Genomic DNA, 24476 nt, shown 5'->3' with positions numbered 1-24476 from the left:
GAAAATGATGCTTCTGCGAACAACTTTCTCTGGAGTGGTGATTAAAATGACCGCCTCTTGCCCAGTGACTGCGACTTGTGGTGGGGGCGGGGGGGGGAGATGGCGGCCAGCGAGCCAGGGGTTGGCTAAAGACAGTAATGATGGTCTGCAGAAGGGACAGGAGCTGCCCTCCGGGTCAGAGTTGGGTTGAATCCTGACCCTGGTACTTATCTCCGGGGCCTCAAGCAAACTCTTTATCCTGTCTGAGCCTCAGGTTTCTATCTGTATAATGTGGATGGTGAGCCCATGCACTGTGGCCGTGAAGCGTAGGCGAGCCAGCCCAGGGGCTCAAGCCGTCTTAACCAGCTCTTGTTTACCAACCGTGAGGCGGCATCTGACCATTCTAGACCGTCAGTAACTAGACTGATGCCCGTGGACTGGACCTTCCAAAGGTTAGAAAGAGGTCGGATCCTGTCTCCACCTTTTCCCAGTTTTCTGGTCTGGGGCAAGTCACTCACTTTCTAGAGCACCAGTGTCCTCATCAGTTTAATCGGAAGGGGCGCTATTCACTCCATGAATCCGTTTGAGGATTTCACCGGACGCAGCATCCAAGGCTCCACTGATGGTGTGTGACAGTGTAGACAGCTATTAGCCAATTAAATCTGCTTACTTTATAATTATCTGCTGAATAATGAGAGGAAATAGCAGGGCACTATTCCCAGAGCACACTCAAATGGTCATGCTGTGTGGGAGGAGAGGTGGAAAACATGAGTTTTGTTAGTGTTAAGAAATCTATGTATCATCGCAAGGTTCGTTTTCAGAACTTCTTCCAGCGAGGCAAGTGGGAGATTCATTCGGCGCCTTTCGTTTCGTCCAGGACATCGGTTCAAGTGGAAGCGTTTTAGTTCTGGGCCTGAAGACCCGGGCACCTTCCACGCAGCGGTGGGAACGGTCTCTAGGTGGGAACGTCTTGAGCTGGAAGACAAGCACAACACTCACCGTCAGTTGTTACGTTCTCCCGGACGGCAAAGGTGCAGCGCTGAGCCCAACTGCCTCGCTTTGACGTGGAAAACGTTAACTGTTTGCATGATTACCTCCAGCGGAAATCCGATCCGGCCATTCCGTGGTCCTGAAGCTTCCTCTGGCATTCTGGAGTCTGCTCCTGGAAAAGAACACCCCTCAACGTGGCCGGTCACAGCGCGGCCCCCGTCGGGCACTCGCCTCCTCGCTTCTCCCGACGTTTCTGATCTGTTCACTGCCTTAGTCTGCTCTGTTGAAGATTGGTCCCACCAGCATGCCTTCGCACATGCAGTTCCTGCTGCCCGCAATGCCTTTCCGCGCACCTGCCCAGGGCCCCTGAACCCGGCGCTTTTCCGGGACCTGCGTTCCCTCTGCACACTGTCTCCACGGGAGCCTGCACGGCCATCGCGGTAGCCGGTACTCACCTCGTTGTCCCTCGCCGGGCCGACGGGCATGGAAGCCGGAAGCGGGGCCGGCGGAAGTGTCCTCCGGTTAAACCTCTGTCGTGTGACTGTATGAGGCCTACCCATCACGCTCTTATTTCCCAGAGGACTCGCGCTCCTCGTCTGGCGTGTTCAGAGACAGGGCCACAGACCCCGGTTACTGATGGAAAATCCCAGTCGGGGCAGGATGCACACACGCTGCGGAGGGTGAGCTGAGAACACGGCCGAGCAGCTTTGCACCTGGTGACCCGTTTTCCCAGGGGGTGTCATGTGCCCGTTCGACAGGAATAACTTTCGTGACTCAGAGCCATGTTGGTCACTAACTGCCGGGCACCAACCCCCGCCCCGTGGAGGTCCCCCCAAGTGCAACCCGGGGCGTGCCTCTGGGGTTCCACCCAGACTTCCCTTCGGTCAATTCTGCTTCATTGCATGGAGTACAGGGGTTTTACCACATGGAGTATAATGTCAGCTAGTCCTACGGATGGGCAAGGCCGGGCAGAAACTGGACAATGAAATGAAGCTGGCTGCTTGACATTAGCGAGGAAGAACACAGAGGCAAAGGAGACGTTGTCGAGAACTCACCATGACTTTCCTTGCCTTTGAGTTCAGCGGGCTTGGATGGATACAGGGATGTACCCGGTCCCCAAAGCGGTTGTGGAACTCGCAGGAGGGGGCCTGTGTCTTCCTGCTTACTAGCTACAGGGGAGCTGGTTACCCATTGGTGCCAGTGCAGGTCCCCCCTGCCCCGAAGGCATCCGCTGGCCCGCGTGTGTGTCCTGAACCGAAGGCCGAGGCAACTGACCAGTTGGCAAGAAGTCCTGACCCCTCGGGAAGAGGCCATCAGCCGAGGGGCCCGGCTGGCACAACTGAAAGGAACCAGGGCCCTTCGACTCCGCGGTAGCTCACCTCAGCAGAGCTCCTCGGGGATCGAACTTTCCGTGGCATGGCGACGGTGGGCCGTAGCTGGTGGCCCGAGAAAGATCACAGCACAGCTCATTATCAATGTTTATTTCCTACCATACATCAAACGTACAGCACTGAGCACAATTTCGTTGCTTTGATGTAAGAAATATTAATCGTTTGAAGAAACAGTATACAAACAAGCTACTTGAAATTAAAAAAAAATGCATACATCATTGCCTTTTTGTGGTTTACAAAAGACCCAGTTTACAGTATCTACCATTAACAGAGTTGAAAGGAAAAAAAAAAATCAGTGCACATGACAAAACACATCAAGTACCAAGGAGGCAAATAAATACAAACATATTTCACCAAACATTCTGCTCAAACTATGCCAACACAAATAAATTAACCCGAAGTCATAGTAAATTATAGTAATAAATACATAGGTCGGTAAGAGATTTCTTTTAAATTAAATAAAATATATAACAGACTTGTTAAAATATTTAGCAAATTAAACTTTCGTCTTTGTCATAAGTGAACTTATTTGTATGCATCTATCGAGGACTGTATAGCAAAATGTTTGCAAGTACGTAACTTTTAATAGAAAACTTTGTTTGGCGTCCCATTTATAATAGCACATATGGTAGCTCTTCTTTTTTTTAAATTGATTTTTAAATAAACACCGTTCCTACCTAAGAACAGACATCTCACTTTCACTAAACTAAGGTTCGAGGGTTCAAATGAACCCCAATCCGAAGATAAGCCCCACTTAGTACATAACAATGACCACAGGGTCATGGGAGTGGAATTACTGTCGACATTCCTTTTCATTTGTGCAGGTAACAGTGATAACAGTGGAATATATCAAGCCTGTGAGTGCCATCACTTTCAATCTACGTATCCATGAGGCTAATAAAAAATAAACACTTTTGTTAGAGCACAGAAAATGAAGCCCACACTAAGTTCAAGTGTCCATTTACACGGAGGCACATTGCACACGAGGTGTGTGTGCACACCAAAAAGGCAGTTTAGCTGGTTGTCTATACCTTTTTCTTAAAAAAAATAAATATAAAAAAACTTTTGAAACAATGCTTAACTACTTTACAATCCCTGAAATAGACATTGCCTTTACTATAGCAACTACTAAACTCTGATCCACCCGGAAATTCAAGATTGCGGGCTCAATTTCCCGTGTGCGTGAGTGCGTGTGAGTGCGTGTATCTGTGGGTGTTGTGTGGGTGTGAGTTGTGTACACTTTGTAGCGCCTGTTTGGTTTTTATCAGATTGGAAGTTTTCCTGTTGCTTAAGGAGGGTAAGACAACGTCGCCAGTGTTCAAAGCAGTTACTCAGATGGGAGTAATGCTCTTTCGCGTGTTCGCGTATTTTCCATTCCTTTCTAGTCCACCCAGTAAGATAAATGCTATTTCAGGGGATATGGTACCTACAAATTCTCCCATTTGGACGTGTTTGTATTTGCTAAGTACAAATCTACACCAATATTGTCACTTGTATAGCGTAGCCACATATGGCAGGGAAGCCTGGCTGGTCACATCAAGCCTTATTTCTCATCTTGGGATAAGAGTTGCCAACTATCTGATACGACTTGAAAAACAGACAGACAAATCTGCATCACTAAAAAAGCTTATGTTTCTTTAAAACATGTCAAATAAATAATCCATAGTAACTAAGACCGTACAGCCAAGTCGAATACTTTGCTGATTGCTATATTTAATTATTGCTGACAAATTCGGAACAGGCGGTCTTTCGGTACGCTGTGCTTCTGCGGGTGCGCATTTGCCACTAGTGGGCGCTATTTATCTTATTTCTTCCCCGCTCCTTGCCAAAAGCCCGTTTACAAATACAAAAGCCAGTGAAAGGGGGGAAAAGAAGTGCGCAATAAAAATCAAACCGGACCATAGTGCAGTCCTTCGCCAAGGATTTCCTTCTTGCTTTTCGGTTTTCTCATTGAAACCCAGCAAGATATGTGATGTGAGAGTAGCCTTTCTCTTTAAACTCTATCGGAAAATAAATTAACAAACACACTTGTAAAAATATGGCAGACTTCAAAATGCAGTTAAAAGATAAAAAACTCTTTGATTAGAAATAAATAAAATATAAAAATGTCACATTTATTTTACATATACTTTACAAAAACAAAAATAACCCAAAAGAGTGCAATGAAGAAATAAAATAAAAACATACGAAAATAAATAAGATCTAATATTTGACTGCATTGCTTTTAATCCACAGAGTCTATCATAGTTCTTCTCTCCTTTTTATGTCAGCTGGGGGGGGGGGTGGGGGGTGGGGATTAGTGCAATGTTGCAATCGTAAATGCAGTAGGGCCACCCGCGCGCCTTCGCAGCACAGGGGCCCCTTCCAGATCCGGCTGTGTTCCTGCTGTTTGCAATTTCTGTTGCCCCGCAGCGCTGTGGTCCTACACATGGATGCCCTTCACTGCCTGTTTGATACTTTCCAGCAGAGCTTTGCATTCTGGGGAAGAGTCCCGTTCCAGATTGCTGTACATGTCTGTCAGTGTATTTACATATGCTTCAAAATTCTGCTCGCTGATAGGTCCCTAAATGAAGATAAAACACATTGAACGAATCAGAGTGATTGAGGCTGGGACAAAAGGAGGACCGAGTAACACAAAGGGTAGCAATGGCCCCAGAGTCTGAGAGGGAAGGGAAGGGTGCCCGTGGCTGCACGGAGGGTGTCAGGATTCACCTGTTCCGTCTTTACTCCGTTAATGGGCTTGATGTGATGGACTGTCCGGAATTTTGTGCTCAGCTTGGAGCCACACGAGGTGGATGTCTAGCTACTGGGCTGGACCCCTCGAAGCTGCACACCTTCCCTCCAGACGCAGCCTCAGCAACTGCACACGCTCGGCACAGCCCAGACTCCCTGTCTGCAGAAGGTGAACGTCCGAGGGGCTGCGGAGGAATGCTTTGCTGGAACCACGTGGTTCCTGTGGCAGCACTGGGCTGGGATTGAGGGCTAAGATCCGAGCAAGTTGCTCACAGACCGGGTGGAAATTGTTCCTTTTTCATCCTCAGATGCTTTTTTGTCCATTTTTCCCTCGATGCATTGCGACATCATTGTAATGTACTTTTTATTTTTCTGTTTCTTTTCTAGGTAGCATTTCAGATTCGCAAAGTCAGGATCTGCTTGTGCCTTATCCTTTTTGTGTGTTTTGGGAGCTCCTTTGCCTAGTGGGGTGCTTCACACAGTGGTCACTTGATACATGTGAGTCACACGCGTGCCTGAAGGGAAATGGATGACACAGGGGGAATGCCACTAACCGCCTCCTGGTGCCTCCATTTCCCCACATTTTTGAAAATGTGTGACACGTGCTTTAGTTGCTTCACAAAATGCGTGGAAGAAAGGACTTTTAAAAGGTCTAAGTACGGGGCGCCTGGGTGGCTCAGTTTGTTAAGCATCCTACTTGGGTTCGGGTCACGATCTCACGGTTGGTGAGTTCGAGCCCCGCGTCGGGCTCTGTGCTGACGGCTCGGAGCCTGGAGCCTGCTTCGGGTTCTGTGTCTCCCTCTCTCTCTGCCCCTCCCCCGCTCATGCTCTCACGCTTTCAAAAATAAACATTAAAAAATTTCAAAAGAAAGTTTATTTTTGGGGGCGTCTGGGTGGCTCAGTCGGTTAAGCGCCGACTTTGGCTCGGGTCATGATCTCACGTTTGTGGGTTCGAGACCCACGTCAGGCTCTGTGCTGACAGCTCGGAGCCTGCAGCCTGCTTTGGATTCTGTGTCTCCCTCTCTCTCTGCCCCTCCCCCGCTCTTGCTCTGTCTCTGTCTCTCTTTGTCTCAAAAATAAAGCATTTAAAAAGGTCTAAATACTATAAAGGATGTTATTGTTATCGCTGCTATTTAGAAAGCAGGCTTGCTAAATCTGATGGTTATTGTACTGAGCAAAGTGCTGATTGATTGATTGATTGATTGATTGATTTTTATGTAATTTATTGTCAGGTTCGCTAACATACAATGTGCAGTGTGCTCTTGGCATCGGAAGTGGATTCCCGTGACTCGTCGCTTCCAAACAACCCCCAGTGCTCCTCCCAACAAGGGAGGAGTGTCCTCCTCGATGCCCGTCACCCGTTTTCCCCACCCCCGCCACCCCCCCCCCCTTCCACCCTCAGTTTGTTCTGTGTATTTAAACGTCTCTTATGGCTTGCCGCCCTCTCTGTAGCTGTTTCTGTTTTCCTTCCCTTCCCCCGTGGTCTTCTGTTAAGTTTCCCAACTGCCGCATGTGAGTGAAAACACAGGATGCGTGTCTTTCTCTGACTGCCTTATTTCAGCAAAGTGCTGATTTAAATCATGAATGTCATCTAACGACGGTTTCCTGTTTGCCCTGTCGTGTGTTTCTTGGAGAGTCTGTAACCTGACTACGACCCTGGCGGCAAGGGGAGTAAAGGCCACACGGTAAAGCCGGGGTCACCTGGCTCTTGAACCTTGATCGAATTACACGAACTCTCTGAACTTTGATTTCCTCAGCTACGGAATGCGAATGCCGAGGCTCAGTTGGTGTCTGCGTGTGTGAACGGGTAGTGTAATCAGCCCTAAATCTCACCACTAGAATGCCTTGTAGACAGCCGTATGGGGTACATGGTCCCTTGTATGGTAGTGACTATTTTTATGACACTTGTGAAGGAAGAACTACTAATGAATACAAATTTCAAGTAGGAGTTACACAAACGTTCATAAATAGTATCATAATAATATCCAATAATTTACCTTGAAATTGGCCATAAAGTAATAATTTATTTTCCTGTGTTCGCTATTATATTATCGATTTTCTTTTTTTATTGTCAAGAGACACACTTGGAATTGAGTCGGATGAGGGCTCCATGCTGGAAAGTGGGGTAAATTGAAGGACTTCGTGCTTTCAGGAAACCCACTCATCTTTTGTCATTAAACTGCTGCTTGGTTTGTTTTTTATTTTTGGGACAGAGAGAGACAGAGCATGAACGGGGGAGGGGCAGAGAGAGAGGGAGACACAGAATCGGAAACAGGCTCCCGGCTCTGAGCCATCAGCCCAGAGCCCGACGCGGGGCTCGAACTCACGGACCGCAAGATCATGACCTGGCTGAAGTCGGACTTAACCGACTGCGCCACCCAGGCGCCCCAAACTGCTGCTTCTTTAAATCATTCTGTATATAAAATTTGCAGCTTTAAAAAACTTGTTCTAAAAATGCATGCATTAATGAAACGAAAAGCATTCAACAATGCAGCCTCTCTTCCAAATGTGTGTTTTATTTACGAAAACGTGATAGAAACCCGTCATCTCTGCATTTTAAATAGCTGCCAAAACTCAAACACGTTTCGGTCTTGAAAGGATGTCTTGCTCACTTTTTTATTCCATGGGAGAACTTAAGTATGTTCTTCATGCTTAGCAGGAAAAAACCCCACCAAGTTAAAAAACTTTTTTTTTTAAATGGTTCTTGAGTTGGGTGGCTGGCTTAAGCTTTCCATTTAGAAATAAACTTTTAGTGAGGGGGCTCGGGCCTCCGACATTCATCTCACATCGTAAAGCGAGATTTGAATCAGCCGCCAACTCTAAAGGACTCGGGCGAGATCCACCACGCTCCGCCTTACTGTAAGTTGGCGTGCGTATCGGCCACGGTCCCCGGCGGGGAGGTCGTCGCCGGGCAGCGGCCGTGGCCGGCAGCCGGGCGGCGATCTTGCTTGCGGAGGTGACGCCTCGGACTTACCATCTGCGGGAGCTGGATGTCCGCGAGGCTGGAGATGAGAGCTTGGCTCAGGCCAGCCAACTCCTTGAGCAGGCTTTCGTTGTTCTGCTCTATGAGCTTGTTCTCCTCCTCTATGGTCTTTAGGTTGCTCTCCATCGATGTGATCTGCAACGGAAAGGACCTGGGGTAGGAGCGGCTGATCTGGGGGAGCGCGAAAGGCGAAGGGCACCTGCCCACCCTCACTGCCAAGGAGCGCGTGCCCCCCAGCTTCTCCTCACCAAACCGCAACCCATGCGACCACTCTAAGTCTTGGGATCACATCGCCAAGTTTACATCCCTAGCCCGGACTTCCCCCGTGAGTCGCCAGTTCCGCCTCTCCACGTGGCCGGACGGTGGCCGTCTCCAGCTCAGCAGGTGCAAGAGGGAGCCTTCGCTGCTTCCCCCAATCCCGCTCCACACGCAGTCCTCGCCTACCCAAACGGTAGCAACTTGAACCTCGCGCAGACCTTCGAGGTGTCCCCGAAGGCTCTTTCCCTCTCACTGCACACCCACTGGGCTCCTCCTTCGCAGTCTCCAAGATGGACACCGTCCCCACCTGCACTGCCGGCCCCTGGGTCCACCCCCTGGAGTGACCGTGGATGCCTTGTCACAGGTGGCCCTGCACCTGGCTTGGCCCCATGCAATCTCTTCTTGGCTCGTCTTCAACAGTTACCGATACCAGTCTCTTCAAATGTAAGCCCGAAAATAGATCAAATATGATGGATATATTGATTGATACTGGCTCAAAACCCCATAATGGTTCTGCATTAAAGCCAAAATTAAAACCAATGGTTCTGGGGCACTTGGGTGGCTCGGTGGGTTAAGCGTCCAACTTCGGCTCAGGTCATGATCTCATGGTCTGTGAGTTCGAGCCCCACGTGGGGCTCTGTGCTGACAGCTCGGGGCCTGGAGCCCGCTTCGGCTTCTGTGTCTCCCTCTCTCTCTGACCCTCCCCCATTCATGCTCTGTCTCTCTCTGTCTCAAAAGTAAACATTAAAATAATAATAATAATAATAATAATAAAAACCCAATGGTTCTGCAATAAAAACCAAGCTCTTTAAACGGGCCTCCGGGATGCTCCATGGGTGACCTCTCTTGGGATCCCAGCCTCGATCACTCACCTGCACATGCTCCCCTCTGCTATTTCTCAGAACTCTGGGCCTTCTCAGGATTTAGGGTTTCCGCACTTGTGGTTTTTACGGTTTGAAATGCTCTGCCCCCACACCTGTTTGATGTTTCAGCTTCTCAAGTCTTTGTCAACACGTTTCCTTCTTCCCAGGCCAGGTTAAAATCCGGCCACCTCTCCCCGTCCCCTTGTCTCACACAATGTAATTTGTCATGTACGATTTTTTTATCCTGTATCTCCCCCTTCTAGACTTTAAGCTCGTTGAGGGCAGAGGTCTTGCTTGCTTCACGAATGGTTCCCAAGAGGAGTCCCCATGATTTGTAAACCAATGCGTCAAGCTCTTTTGTATACCTGCTAGCTATTAAAGGAAGATTATAAAACTGGTCACGGTGGCTTAGGAAACCAAGTTCTGTTTGAAGCCACAGTGAGTGAGGACTTCTGAGAGTCAGTAACCAGAAAGGCCCTAAAACCCCATGTTTCAGGAGAAGACAGAAGGGGGAAAGAAACTTCTGCCCAGGCTTTGTCTCATTATTCTCATCCCTCTGCCTTGCTGCAATATGGTCATTATTCGTGTTAAAAAAAAAAAAAAAAAAAAAAAATCCTGGACTGAACTTTTAATTTCCATTTGGATACATTTAGTCAGGGGGTGGTGCAGACATAACACAGGAGATTACATAACTGAGAAACTGCTTGGGTTTTTTCAGTAAACACTCTGTCCAGGAAAATCTCCAGAAAGACCTGTTTCTTTTTTTTTTTTTAATTTTTTTTTAACGTTTATTTATTTTTGAGACAGAGAGAGACAGAGCATGAACAGGGGAGGGGCAGAGAGAGAGGGAGACACAGAATCTGAAACAGGCCACAGGCTCTGAGCTGTCAGCACAGAGCCCGACGCGGGGCTCAAACTCACGGACCGCGAGATCGTGACCTGGGTGAAGTCGGACGCTTAACCGACTGCGCCACCCAGGTGCCCCTATGTATATTTTTTTTAATGTTTATTTATTTTTGAAAGACAGAGACAGAGCGTGAGTGGGGGAAGGGCAGAGAGAGAGGAAGACACAGAATCTGAAGAGGCTCCAGGCTCTGAGGTGTCAGCAAAGAGCCCGACGCAGGGCTTGAACTCACAGACCGTGAGATCATGACCTGAGCCGAAGTCAGATGCTCAACCGACTGAGCCACCCAGGCTCCCCCAGAAAGACCTGTTTCTAACAAACACACGTTCAGAGGTGTTCCAGAAAAAGTAAATGGGAAAAGTTGCTCTGTTTTATTTGAGTTTTGAATAAAACTAAGTCTTCTTGTATCTTTTCGTAACAATTTTTCTAAATCACCATGTGTTCTGCGGGACTCTAATTACAGGACGATCGGCTGTGCTTCTAAATCCTTTAACGCACCCAAGACAAACACGCGAGTAACTTTGCCTCCAGCTACCAAACCAGTTGTGGCCCGGGGTGACCGACCTACCTACCCAAGCTTTGCAATATGGTGTCACCGAGGCACGCTCAGTGTATTCATAGTAAGGTAACGGTTTATCTTTCATCACAGGGTTTAACTGTTCAGTGTTTTGCCCCCACTAATGGTCGTGGTCACTTTAAAGACAACGAATAGCTTTCTGTCGTTTTGTTGTTTTTACCTGCGTCTGGAGTTTCATCATATCTGCTTCAATTTTAAGGTTGGATTCGTTCAGTTCTTTTATTTCTTCATCCAGGTGCTGAATTTCCTCATCACTCTCTATACCTACAAAGAGTCAGACCCTCTTGAGTGCAAACGGAAATGTGAGACAATGAGAATACAAGTCATTTTATGTTTCGTTTGCGGTTTGCTAAGTGAAAATTAGTGTTAATTTGAAATGCTGACTTTTTACCCTGACCCATATCCAAGATTCTAAAAGAGTGGGTTCCAGAGTTACAAGATGGGATTTCTTTGTGAGACGAGGGAATAGAAAAGAGCTTTTTCTACTTTTCTACATTTCTACATTCTGCCCTGGGGTTACTACCCTGGAAAAGAGTCCCTTGTCCCCTGAAGGTGGGCCTCCCATGCTCTGTGACCCAGCAACTCCATTCCCAGGTCCACACCCGAGACAAACGGCCGCCTGTGTGCAATGGGAGGCGGGCATGAGACGCGTACACGGCACATTCACAAAAGCCCAACCTGGCAACACACGGCACGCCCACCAAAAACAACGCAAACAACGCTTACCAATATAATGTTAAAACGAACCCGTAAACCCTGAAGCTTTCCACAAAGCAGGAAAAACCAGGTGGCCGTTTTGTGGGCACGTACTTCCTTATTGTAAGGCATTAAGTGCCTGAATCAAAACGGGCCAAGCGGGCACCAATGAAGAGAGTACTTCACGAGATCCATCTAACACTGGGCTCCGAGATTCAGTAAAGAAGAAAAGCGAACCGACAGCTAAGGTCCCGGCAGTTCAGGACCTAGATCGTTTTGAATAGGAGTCAACGGTGTGACACGACTCCTAAGAAAAAATACACAATTCCCCAGGACCACACTAATGGTTCTGTAACATCCGGGATACGGGACTCAGGATTTATTCCGAACTGGCTGGCTGCACCTGGAGAATTCCGAGCACCGAGCTCAACTGGTTGCTACCCTAGACAGGATCTCCTTCAGACAACTGGGTCTGAAATACTTGATTTGGATGACACCAGGGAGCGCAGACTCCCCATTAAACATGTTACGCGTGCTCTAAGCACTTGGCATTTTTCTGATTTCAGCAGACGAAAGCTCCTGTTGCTATATTTCTTTGTCAAATTGTTTTTCCTTTCTGTCTCCTTGGAATAAAATTCCACTTCAGAAAATGGCATTTTCTTACATAGTATCTGGTGAGGCAGACCCTAAGTCTGATAAAAGATGAAGACCTGGGAAGGAAACACATGCGGTGCTTTGAGAACCCTCACTGGGGAAGGCTCTTTTAATCTGAGCCTTTGCCACTACAAAAAAGGCAGGCCCATGAAAAGCTTGGGAGCCGGGTGGGATGAGCATCCCGGGGGACGGTGTGGAAAGCACAGAAGCCTGGGGTGGGAAGGCAATGAACGGGGAGGTCTGCTCCCTGGACTGTAAGAAAGCCCCCGTGAATGAACACACGGTGAGTGACAAAAGCAGGCCCCCTCACAAAGAGCTTGGGTTTATTCTCGGGCAGTGGAAACCCGTGAAGAGTTTTAAGCAGGGGAGTTGATGCGATCTGGTTGGCTTTTCAAAAGCATAGCTCCGTCCTGAGTAGAGGATGCGGTGAAAGGGAGCCGGTAGAAACCAGGAGACTGGTTAGGAGATTATCCCTGGGGTCCTGGCTCGTCGGATGGCCCTTTGCCCCATGGCAGTGGAAGCAGGGCTGACGGAAGTGCACTCAAATAAAACTTGCAGGTAGGATTTGCAATACTTGTGACAGATGGAAGAAAGGGGATGAGTGAACGGAGTCCTCGAGGAAGACCATTTGTTTCTGCTCAAGCAGCTGGCGACTAGTGGCATCCCTGGGATGAGGAAGGCTAGCAGAATGGCAGCTTCCAGAGGGAAAACCAAGGGTTTAATGTTGGCTGTTAGGTCATGGATGCTTGCGAGAAGACTCTGACAGCCCCGATTCTCGGTACTGAGATCTAGTTAGGATTGCGTTCCCCTGGCATCCAATGAGAGTGAGAACGCTCACATCTCTTGACCACGATGGGGCCATGTAGAAGATGCCTCGTAACAAAAGGTGCCTGGACACCTACGGGAAAAGTACGATTTGGAGACGAGATCTCACAAAAGGGTAATAGCATGAATTCTCCAGAATTCCATAAATTCCGTAAATCCTCATGCAATTAATGAATACGTGAACTAATGTTTTCATTATGGCTTCTGGGATTGGGGGAGATATTTTATTTTGGGGGAGGAGGCATTTCAGCCAATCTTTTTGTAACTATTTTCCCCATGAATACATGACTGTATTTATTTCCACTGATCTATTTGTCTGCCCCCCTCCTCTCCGTACCTACGGTCTTTAAGAGCCTCCACCACTGAGTGGAGCTGGGAGGCTGCAACAGATGAACTTCACACCTGCACTTGCCAGTGTGAACTCACTGGATCCTCTTCAGGATCCCATGAAGCAGGTACGCTTATTACTCATTTTGAGGATGGGAAAACCAGGGCATGAAGGGGTTAAGTAGTAAGCGGGAGAGCTGGGATTCAGCACACAAGCTCTCCGGTTCGAGAATATGCTTTCTCAACCATTATAATGCTACCTTTAGCATAGATATTTAATCTGTTTTGAAAGTATCCATCAAATGTGTGCGCTGATGTTCTCTGACAGATACACACACAACAGAATGTAGAGTGGAGGTAGGGCCCTGGGGTAGGCCAGCTATGTACTGTTAACCAAGGAAGCCATATAAACTTTCCAAGGAGTATTCTGCTGAACTATTCAGTGGCCCTGTTTCTTTAAAGGGTGTACCTGTTTAAAAGCAAAGGAAGATGCTTTCTTTGCTTGGGTTCAATCTGTGCCTAATATACATATCTAGGGATTACATAATTTATAATGATATTTTATATTCTGTATAAATTTATAAGGGATGCATATACTCGTATACAGCAGATATACTCAACTTGCAAGGGGCTTTAAGTAGTTAGAGCTCTATCCAGAAAAGAATGATGTATAACAATATTTAGAACATGATACTCCGCCACACGGAAAGACCTAGAAAGGTCTACTAAGTAGAAGAACGTATACGTAGGTCAACCATCATAACTTTTACTTGTCCCACAAAGAATAGAAAGGCAAGCATTTGTTCATGTACAGACATTGTAATTTCACTATCAAGGACTAGTCATGGTTTAAAAAATTAGGGTGGCAATTTAATTATGGCAAGGGCAGAGAGCTAAAGACCAATTCTTCTAAAGTGAATGTAAGTGCTTTTGGTGTAGAGCTTCCATGTTTTAACTAGTTTGTCGGTAAAATGCTCCCAACGTGTCCTGCAACTAACCAATTTGCCTGAATGATCTGTACCCAGTTAACTTCATATAGCCCACCAGGAGGCTGACAGTCATATGCACTCCTGAGTTTACTGCAATTTGACTTTCTTAGGACGGCTGTGTCCAAGCTTCAAGGCAGGGGGCCAGGGGACTAGGGGACGATGCCCCACTGTTATAGAGGACCTCAAATGAACTTATGTCCTCCCTGACCCTGACTTGAACCAGGTGGGGTTTTCCTCACACACAAGTCACTGTGGGTTCTCAGGCTTTCGATGAGCATCAGCCCCTGGCTCCTTAGATTGTGAGGCTGTGCCGTTTCCAATGTCCTGGCCCATTTGGAATAGAGGCAGATCAGACACTTGTCAATGTTTTCTAGCCATCTTGCTGCTGCCCCGTGTCCTTTGAAAGTTCGGCTGAAGATGCTCAATTTATAAAGCACCCTACGAAGGACGTGTGTGCAGTCCAGCTGCCCCCAGGGTTCTGTGACCGTCTACCAGGGCGTTTGGGCAGCCCAGCAGAGCCGTGTGCCCCGCACGGCTTCGCTGTAAGTTGCTGTAGTGCCAACAACTGGGCGTCTTGTTCTTTATCAGGAGCAGCCTGCGACTTCTGTGACTCTGTTACCTTTACTGCTCAAGGTGTTGCTGGGTTCTTATAATGAAGATTCATGGGAAATGTTTTCTTCACGCACTCAGTTCCCGAGAAACTCTTTGCTCCGAATTTACTTACTGACGTGTGATTCTCATAGCGATTATATTCTTTTGCTTTGGCTTCTGAAAAGCCGGAAGTCAAATCCGAGATCCCTTCTGACCCACCGCGAAGTGCCTTGCTTCACACGTTCCTTCCGGGATCCTCAGGCTTGGCCCACCTGGCTTCCTTATCTTCGATCTCCTTTTGTCTCATTTTTTTTTGAATTACTTTCTAAGTAGCTTTTTTTTTTTTTTTTTAATGTAGCATCGCACTCCCTTTCATTTACATATTGTTTGAAATAAGGTGACACGAGAATAAATAAATATTAAATTGTGCCAGTTTCACAGAGAATGTGCTAAGAGGCCGCTGAGAAGTGAGGAGTATTTCTAAAGAACAAGGAAAACGCCTGGAGAAAGCACTTCCGCTGAGCATCTAAACGTGGGACAGAATGGCGAGCGCAGCCCCTAACCCCCCGCGTGTCCATTCCTCCCCCAACCCCCTTCGCCTCTTAGCGGTGGCTGCGGGAGGAAGAGCAGGTCCCCAAGGGGCCACCTGAAATAACGCATCTGATGGCAGATGAAAGCCTTAGAGGGAAGTAGGAAGCTCAAAAGTGTTGCCCTCCTTTGGATATTGTGCATCTTCGTTCTAAACACTCGCACGCAAGTTAAAAAAATGGAGCAACGCTTTCGAAGAAGTTAAGTAGCGGTTGCTCCGTTCCAGTCGTGTGCCAAAGACACCATCAAATAAATCTCCAACGCAAACACGATTGCTTTGCCATGGTTTCCGGATGCTTTAGAATGACGTTCTAAGGAAACACCACGTGCCTGAGATAACAGTGATGAGAATCTTGGGGAAAGCGCTCAAGAGTCAAAGGGAAATTGAAGGACCCAAAGACAGAGCTCAGAAACTGCATCTATTAACTTCGATGAGGCATTGACACTAGGGAAATACAGATACAGATTTGGATATAAATTTAAATCATCCAGATTCATCATAAAAATATCATTCTGAGTACAGAACAAAATTTGAGGATTCAAAGATAGATGCCAAAAACTGTGTTTCTTGAAATTTAATAGAAGACCTATACCGGGAACGCGCGCACGTGTGCGCATACACACACACACACACACACACACACACACACTCCTGCAAGAGCTGTCGTTTTGAGCACTGGGAAACAAAAGTTCACCCAGTGTTTCCTAATCCCTTGAATAGCATTGCTTGATTTTCCGTTGGAGATCCTTACTAAGAAGGAAGGGAAAAAACCCAAGAAATTGCGTTTTAGACGAAGTTATGGCTTTAGTTCAAATTCAAGGAAAGCTTCCTCCTTGTATATTAAAATCGCACTTCCCACTTAGAGGATCCTTTGGCACAAGAACACTTTGGGGAGCCGGCTGAGACCTTGGCGGGGACGGCGGCCTTCAGCTCTGTGCTCTTACCGCCTGTCGCTTTGAGTTTGATGGTCATCAGTTCTTCTGAGACCTTGCCCTTTTTGATGGCTTGTGCATTTAGAGGACATCCAGATAAGCTGTGAACATGGAAATTATACCAATGTGTGAAATACATATTACTTCTCCCTTTTCACATGCATTGCGTCTTACAAAAATTAAAATTTTGTATTCCCACTTACTGTCTTTGCCTGCCAAGTAATTACATTATAATCTGCAGTCTCTTTGTAGAAATAACATGTAACATCTATGAAAACGAAAGCAAAGGCCCTCAAATAATGTAATAGTGCTTTGTGTTTTTGTTCTTTAAATCAAAACACAAATAACAACTGCTGATACTATCATTTAATTACTTTTGTTAAAGTTACTATTCTGCATTCATATAACTGCCTTTTTTTGTAGTGGTCCCTTTATTTCCCATAAATGTAAGACTGTACGTATGTGCTACAAATAAGAATTGTTCCAAATTAGTCAAAATTCCATGAATAATACAGCAGAATCTAGTTCCTCCTGTTTCTTATATACTGTAGTCGGATCTTTACAGAATGGCTTGAATTAATACACACCCAAAATAATAAAAATAAACAGGTGTAGCGCATACCATTTGGGCATGGGACTGTTTCTAATTTATCCTCTAGCTTTTAAAACGTTAATTGTCGGGGCGCCTGGGTGGCGCAGTCGGTTAAGCGTCCGACTTCAGCCAGGTCACGATCTCGCGGTCCGTGAGTTCGAGCCCCGCGTCGGGCTCTGGGCTGATGGCTCAGAGCCTGGAGCCTGTTTCCGATTCTGTGTCTCCCTCTTTCTCTGCCCCTCCCCCATTCATGCTCTGTCTCTCTCTGTCCCAAAAATAAAAAAAAAATAAAAACGTTGAAAAAAAAAATAAATAAAAAAAACGTTAATTGTCATTTAAAAAAATCTCTACTCCGAAAGGAGACTAAAAGGAAGCACTGTAAATATATTCAGATGCGCTCCCTGTGGGCAGTGTCTATTCCTGCAGTGGGGTTTACCCCTTTTCCTTAATAGCTACACCCTTCTGCTATGCTTCCTTTCTTTAAGGTCACCCGTTTTATTTAAATTGCACCAAAATGATCATGACAACGTTGAACAAAACTTGTGTCTTATAGTACGTGATGAGATAGTTTTGTTCTTTTAAGCAACCATTAATTCCGTTGCAACTTTGCTATATTTTTAGAGACAGGATTTTTAAGTACCATTAAAAATGGTCACAAATCAGCCACTTCAAATATTTTTTCCCCGCAGACATTTGGTTACAATTCGTATATGAAACAATCATTTTCGACCTGAACATCAGGACACTCGGCAGAGTGAAAAAAAATATTTCTGAAGCAAAGCCCCTTATAAATGTTTGCTAAATGAATATATTTTTAAATGACTTCTAAGTCATTGTATATGGAGATTATGTGAAATATAAAAATAATAGATATGTAATATTACATATAAAAAGAAGGCCATGTGGTTTGCCAAAATTTGCTAAGTTACGAAATATTTAGAAAATATTGAAAAGAAAATAATGAAAAAGCACAAACAGAACCGTGAACTGCATTTTCCTTATTTTGTAAGCTTCTCACTGTAAAGTGTGGCCTACAAGCTTCATTATCTGTATTTTTTCTGCAAGGTTAGCACAAGTGTGTCTTATTTTATGTCACATAGTGTGTTCTCAGAAAACTGTCATGAACAAGATTAATATTTAGCTGGTAAGCTGGATTTTGAAAGTGACCTGTAAGTCCACTTGTAGTGGAAAAGTGATGGCTTTTAAGAGCTCAGAAACATTCTCTGGCCCTGTCCTCTAAACAATCTGCTCTGTTCCTAGCACAGGGCCACACACGTCCAGTTGTAACAGTGGTGAGGAGAGTTAGTGACGCGTCCGCAGCTGTGTGACTTAGAACTAAAGCACACGGGAAGTTACGAAAGTGAGGATATGATTTCAAAATACCACTTGATATTTTGTATTTTCCAACGTAGTTATATCTTCCAGGGGGTGAAACAAATCTTAAACGTAAAACAATGGGATAGGAAAATACGATCAACGGCTGTCTTCCCATTTGAGGATGAACACGTCCTCCACGGGGTTTCCACCTGCTGCGTAGGTGGAGGCTGGCTGGGGTGTCACCATCACGGTCTGGGCTCCGAGTTGCAAAGGCAGGAGAAAAGGCAGGTCACCATGGTTTTGACCCAGTGTATAAGTCTACCACTTAGCGCGATGTTAAACTGTATCTTCATCTGCCTTGTTAAAGTGAAATAGCAGATGACACGATTTACGTGGACATCACTGTGTATATTAAAGCTCTCAAACAAATTACAAAGTTCTGGCATAGCACTAAATGAGGTCATAGAAGTTCTGGTTCTGAAACTACAAACATCCATCGTGTGTGTGTGTGTGTGTGTGTGTGTGTGTGTGTTTTAATATAAAATCATTTGTCTTCTCAGACTGCTATTTTTTTCAAAGTAGAAGTTTGTCATGTAAGACTTAAAGCAAGGTTTTAAAATAGTCTGTAAATATTATGCTGATGTAAACGCATGGGCCAAACTGTTCTCGACCATCCTCTAAGGTAAATTTTGTACTTATTCCCGTTTTGCGGAATGTTAGCATGAAAAAAATGGCAGAATTTACCTTAGAGAACGGCTGGGGGCAAACCGTGTGCGTGAGGCTGGCACACAGACTCACTGAACACCAAGGAGGGTCACGACAGGGGCGCTGCTGTCCCGACACCGCCTGCAAAAGGGCAATTCCTGAACCTCCCTGCACTTGTCCTCTTCTGTCGGTGGAGGGTAATTGCACTAGCTCTGTAGCTCACAGGGTTTTGTAAAGGATTAAAGGAATAAAGCACGTAAGGTACTTAGAACAGTGCTCTCTACTGGAACAGAGCGTGCCCTGAATAGATGTTAGCTATTGTCCGCGAGCGGAGAGAGTACCAAAACACCTCAGGGATTTGAGGGTCAAAATACAGAATATATAAAAGTGTATCAGAGGTTAAAACGTGCTATTTTAGCATAAGTCATTCTCACTTTAATGAATTATTAATGAATTACTGCATATATATATATATATATATATATATATGTATGTATATGCAGATGTTAATATAATTTTTATGAAAGGGAAAGGAAATCGTCTGGGTTAAACACCATTATGTACCAGGCTATAAGCTAGGCATTTTATTACGTTAGTTCATTAAATTCTATCTAGAGTAAAGAGAAGCATTCCACCTTAAAGAGAATACGCCAAAGTAAATTCAGTCTCTTAAACCCTTTAAGCAGCAAGAGAACTCTCCAGTGAAGAACAGTGAAATCTGAATTATTCATTTGTTTAAACACTTAATTATTTTCTTTCTCCTACAAAGTTCTATCTTGGCATTAATACTGAAGCTTATATTTTTTGACTCATAATTTCCTTTTTCTTATTACGAAGCACGTAATATGTGTATTGATACATACAATGTATATTCGCAGTTTAAAGAACACCGTCAAGGTGAACACCTTTTACCTTCAAACACGAAAATGACTTTGAAGCTCCCCATGCCCTCAACAGTCACCTCTCCTGCCCCCAGAGATCACCATTGCCTGTAGGTGAACGAGGACCTAGCTTTCTAAAATGCAATTCTGCTCCTTGTTTTTAACTTTTTGGAAACAGAATCACGCCACACATATTCTCCAGCATTTTCTCCCACTCAGCATTGTGTTCTAAAATTCACTGAGGCTTCACTTCCTTTTCACCGTGGACCACTGCTCACTTACGCACTTGACTGTCAGAGGGCATGTGGGTGGGTCCGTCCCAGTTTGGACTTAGGAGGGCAACGCTCCCATAGACATTCTCTGACATGTCTCTGGGCTCCCGTGTGCAGGAGACTCTCCAAGGCGTAAGCCTATCAGCTCGGTGTCTGGGTGGCTGGGAATGTTCATCTGTTCTTTTCTCAACCTGACTTCCTGAAGGGATCGGCTCTAGCGATTCTCTTGCACCTCTAGTGAGAGCCCCTGTTGCTCTCTATCCTCACCAAGCCTCGGTGTCATCATTTAAAAGTTCATGATTTTTAAAGATAATTCTGTTGTTGCTGACCGAGGGATGCGCCCACCATAGGACGGCGTTAATATTTCATTATCGGTGTTAACATGGATATTACCGAGTCTGCGATAAGAAAGTAACGCCACTTGGGAGTTAATACGCCATCAGGCACACTTGATTTGTGACTGTCCTTCCCGAATCTGAAATAATGACTCAAACTCAGAACAATGTGTGCTGTTGTGAACATGACCGTGCATTTGAAAATCAGGAAAAAAAACCACTTCAAAAATTTAGCTTTTCTCGATAAGCAGCTATGGCTATACGTCCACTTAAAACAGCAATTCCTGGAAAGCTTAATTTTCTGATGCCATTGATACATATCTTTAAAATCAAACAAAATCCAGAACGCCCCCGCTTTGCTCAATTTGCATACGCAAAGCATCAGGGCTCACTAAAGCTGCATTGGATGTCAAATGCGCATCACGCACAGGGGGCCAGAAGACTAGAAGGGCCCTCCTTGATTAGAGAAGTGTGTGGTGAATCTTCTAGCCTCTTTTCTTTAGGTAGAATGTGAACCAAAAAGCTGGACGAAGATCAGTGTTCCCAACAAAGGACTCCATTGAAATCCACGACACCCAGTGATAAAGGAATTAAGTCATCGTGAAACTCTAAAGGGTTTTCTAAACCTCTTTCATCCTGTGGTATCCTTAGTAGTCACTGTGTCATTCTCTTTCTGGCTGCTGGGGATGAGTCACATCTCCCTAGCAGCAAAATAACTACAATTTGGCCTGAAATCGAGCCAGTTCACGAGAGGGAGGGACATAAATATGTAAAGAGAAAGTTTACAATTACGCCGCGTAACGGAGTAAATATCACCACTTGAAATCGAAGCGGACCGTTAAAAGACTAAACCATTAAAAAATAGCAGCATAAGCAAATTTTAGAACCCCAAAACCAAATGCAATTTCTATAGCCCTTGCAAACTACGGAGTAAAGTTTCAGAGACAGAGAAAATAGCATTTTTCATTCCTCGAAGTCACCAAACATCGATCCGGCAAGACTCATCGCAACATCTGAAGGGCTACGACTGATGACCCCAAGGAGGGATTCCCCACCTCGACCCAAAGCCACTGAGGTGACACACCCTCACAACAACAACACAACAAAAGACAGAAAACAGACGTTACCTTCTGTGGGTGACAAAAACATTATTTACATGGCCCAGCCCGTTGCAGCCTGGCAAGGGACAGTGTGGCAGCTCTTGTTTGTTCAGTTTCCAGGAGAGGGGGGCCCCATTGACAGGATTCTCCTTCTGTCTCTTGGCGGCCAGGGGACAGCCAGAAGCTGTGCGGTGGGACGTGTATTTACCTGATATGTGACCTTGGCCGTCACACCCTATCACAGGACATCTAGAGAGACAGAGCAGAGACGTTACCAGCAGGGAGCCAGGGGAAAACTCTACAGGAAGCACTGTAACTAGGTGAATGGGAAGGCAGCGGCGATTCCATACCAAATAGATGGCAAGTGGTGAAATTAAGGAGCTCTGAAAATGCCAGTCCAACTAGCAAAACAGCATTGTATTCTCAGTCAGAGTGGTCCGCAGGCCCAAGCTAAGGAAGGTTCATGCATGATCTCAGGTAATCTTCACTATAAACCCGTCGGGCAGAGAGCGTTATTATCCCGTTTTTTAGGTGGGGAAAACTTTTGGAGCTCAGGTAACTTGCCACCCATTTTACTAGAAGTGGAGTCATGTTCACACCCACACGTTTTAGGTCTAGAGCCAATCACGTAAGCACTGTGTTAGGCTGCCTCCAAACAAAAGAGCCAAGTGTATAAAACGTTAACCACTTTGCCCTACATTGTATGGCACATTGCCCGTAGAATGGGGACGCTGGTTTCTTAAATGCCGAAGTAACGCATTTAGAAATGTTGTAGAGCAAGAAATTTACAAACTTCTACATCTGTAGCTGCCTATATTATCCAAGACTTGGTAGCACATTTCTCAGCAGAGGGAATTTAATTTAGACAAAATTGTACCTTAATGAAAATTAAAGTGTTGGGGGGAAATGCTGCCATATTTATCACGCTATGGCCCTTCCACCAGGCTGCTTTCCATTTAAAACTCTGTTAAAAGTATAAACTTCCTCTTTTCTTTATTATTATTGTTATTTTGCATTATCAAAGAACTGTGTACACATAGCTAGGAACAAGACAATTTTCTTGAGCTTTTAAGCCCTCTGACTGCTGCTTCAAGCGTCCGTGCATTTCATAGGCTACCCCCTCTCCCCAAACGCTCAGTTGCTTCCCAACCAATGTCCTGCCCATCTGACCAACAAGCGGCTTCTGGCCCCGGTGCCCCACCTCAACGGTCACACTCACTTGAGTTCAGGATCTTCTTTTTCTTCCTTTGTAGGAGTCATTTTGACACCACCTTTCCTGGCACGAGGGCAGCCGGACAAACTAAACATGTGCATGACAGAGAACAAAACCAAACCATGTGATCTCACTGGCCACTGCGGCAGAGTTCTAATTTCGCTACTTCCGAAATGAAATCGATCTTACCTTCTGTGGGAAGCGTAGTTTCCAGTCACGTGCCCGGAACCATCGCAACCTGGGGTTGGACACCTGGAAAACACAGGAACAGAGTGCCGGCCGCGTGGTTGTGGGGGAGGGAAGGGGAGCATGCCATGTTCAAGTAGAACTAAACAGAACGAGTTGCTTTTGGTGGGGCTCTTTTTTTCCCCCTTAAATGTAATGAGTTTTTGCCTAAGAATACATTTTTAAGGAATATGTTAAGGTGGGGGCGCCTGGGTGGCTCAGTCGGTTAAGCGTCGCACTTCGGCTCAGGTCATGATCTCGCGGTCCGTGAGTTCGAGCCCCGCGTTGGGCTCTGTGCTGATGGCTCAGAGCCTGGAGCCTGCTTTGGATTCTATGTCTTCCCCCTCTCTGCCCCTCCCCTGCTTGTGCTCTCTGTCTGTCTCTCAAAATATGAATAAATGTTAAAAAAAAAAGTAAAAAAATAAAGAATATGTTAAGATGTATAAGATAACTACCGTGTGATGCTTGGCAGACAATGCATTAGCTGTTATCCTACCTTCTTTCTTTCTTCCTCTTTTTGACTTTATTTTGGGAGGAATCGGAAATTCGGCCCGCAACCTACTGCTGGCCTTCTGTCTGCATCATGCAAAGTTTTTCTTTTTCACTTAAGAAAAAAAAAAATTTTCCAAATTGTTTTTGTGCACAATTTACTTTCTTCGATTTGCTCCACGACCATGATAATCTATTAAATTCACACGGACGAGAGTGGTATGTGTGAGCTCCCGAGACTTGGCGCATTAATATAGTTGCCAAAGAACCCAAGTCGTTTGCACCTGGTCTGTTCTGCCTCATGGCCCAACTTAAATGGCCTTTTGGAAAATCTACCAATAGCTATTATCGACAATCAACCACTAAATTTGGAATGAGAAGGGGAAAAAGAGGGAGGGGAATCCAATTCTACTTGGAATGCTGAGTAGGAATAGGTTTCAAAACATACTTGAAAGTAAAAATTGATACAACTTCTCACCGATCGTTACCCTTCTAAAAAATCCCCAATACTAATGAAAACACAGTGGCCGATATAAGATGTTTGCTTTTCTGAAGGTTGCTGTACACATTATCATTGTTAGTGTTCCACTTGTATGCTCACCCTGGTTGAGATTTCTCCCCAAACAAGAGTTTGAAAATAATAATAATAATAATGATAATAATAATAAGCAACATGAATACCATTCCTTTTCTTAAACTCTAACCCACTGAACTTTCATGAAAATACTTTTATATCCAGTCCTGAGGCAGAACATAGAGTGTAAATGCTTTTTTTCCCCAAATGAAATTTAAAATCAGCATACATCTCGGTGAGCTAACCAGAGAAACCAGCTTTGTATCTTTAACCGACCTTTTAAAGACAGAGTTTATATTCTACATTGTAGGAGAGGATTGAAAGCTGGTCTTTTTTTATTAACATTTCTAGGAAAATAGTGGTTTCTTAGTATATTGCAATTACAGAAAAATCAGTGACCTTGTTTTGGAATTCTACTGGAGTATCTAAACAAGAGGTCAATGAAATGTCTCTTTTTCTTTTTTGTATAGAAAAAACCCAAAGATGTTAGTT

General features: G+C 45.3%; 1 protein-coding gene and 2 long non-coding RNA genes across 14 annotated transcripts in view; 1 reads left to right on the top strand and 2 right to left on the bottom strand.

Moving 5' to 3' along the window:
• Positions 1 to 2435: 2435 nt before the first annotated feature.
• LOC123586297 (suppression of tumorigenicity 18 protein) overlaps positions 2436 to 24476 on the bottom strand; it is a 257980-nt gene continuing 235939 nt past the window's right edge. For all 11 annotated transcript variants that reach the window (XM_045455341.1, XM_045455340.1, XM_045455337.1 and 8 more), the window contains 7 exons: positions 22886 to 22948; positions 22703 to 22783; positions 21511 to 21732; positions 16294 to 16382; positions 10839 to 10942; positions 8068 to 8211; positions 2436 to 4923 (listed from right to left, as the gene is read on the bottom strand). In XM_045455341.1, coding sequence (XP_045311297.1) covers positions 4783 to 4923; positions 8068 to 8211; positions 10839 to 10942; positions 16294 to 16382; positions 21511 to 21732; positions 22703 to 22783; positions 22886 to 22948 — 844 coding nt within the window. In that variant the 3' untranslated portion in view covers positions 2436 to 4782. The remainder of the gene's footprint in view (positions 4924 to 8067; positions 8212 to 10838; positions 10943 to 16293; positions 16383 to 21510; positions 21733 to 22702; positions 22784 to 22885; positions 22949 to 24476) is intronic.
• Positions 8195 to 23147, top strand: LOC123586301. 2 transcript variants are annotated; one of them, XR_006706730.1, is made up of 4 exons: positions 8195 to 8778; positions 10565 to 10726; positions 10914 to 10980; positions 22737 to 23147. It is a non-coding gene; the product is annotated as an uncharacterized LOC123586301 (long non-coding RNA). The 2 variants fall into 2 exon arrangements; XR_006706731.1 differs by lacking the exon at positions 22737 to 23147 and having other exon boundaries at positions 10914 to 12024.
• LOC123586302 lies at positions 9269 to 10571 on the bottom strand. The gene is made up of 2 exons (XR_006706732.1): positions 10408 to 10571; positions 9269 to 9949 (listed from the first exon to the last, which is right to left on the bottom strand). It is a non-coding gene; the product is annotated as an uncharacterized LOC123586302 (long non-coding RNA).

The sequence above is a fragment of the Leopardus geoffroyi genome, chromosome C3, assembly GCF_018350155.1.
Source record: "Leopardus geoffroyi isolate Oge1 chromosome C3, O.geoffroyi_Oge1_pat1.0, whole genome shotgun sequence".
NCBI classification, from domain to species: Eukaryota; Metazoa; Chordata; class Mammalia; order Carnivora; family Felidae; genus Leopardus; species Leopardus geoffroyi.
This window is presented reverse-complemented; position numbering and strand designations above follow the sequence as displayed.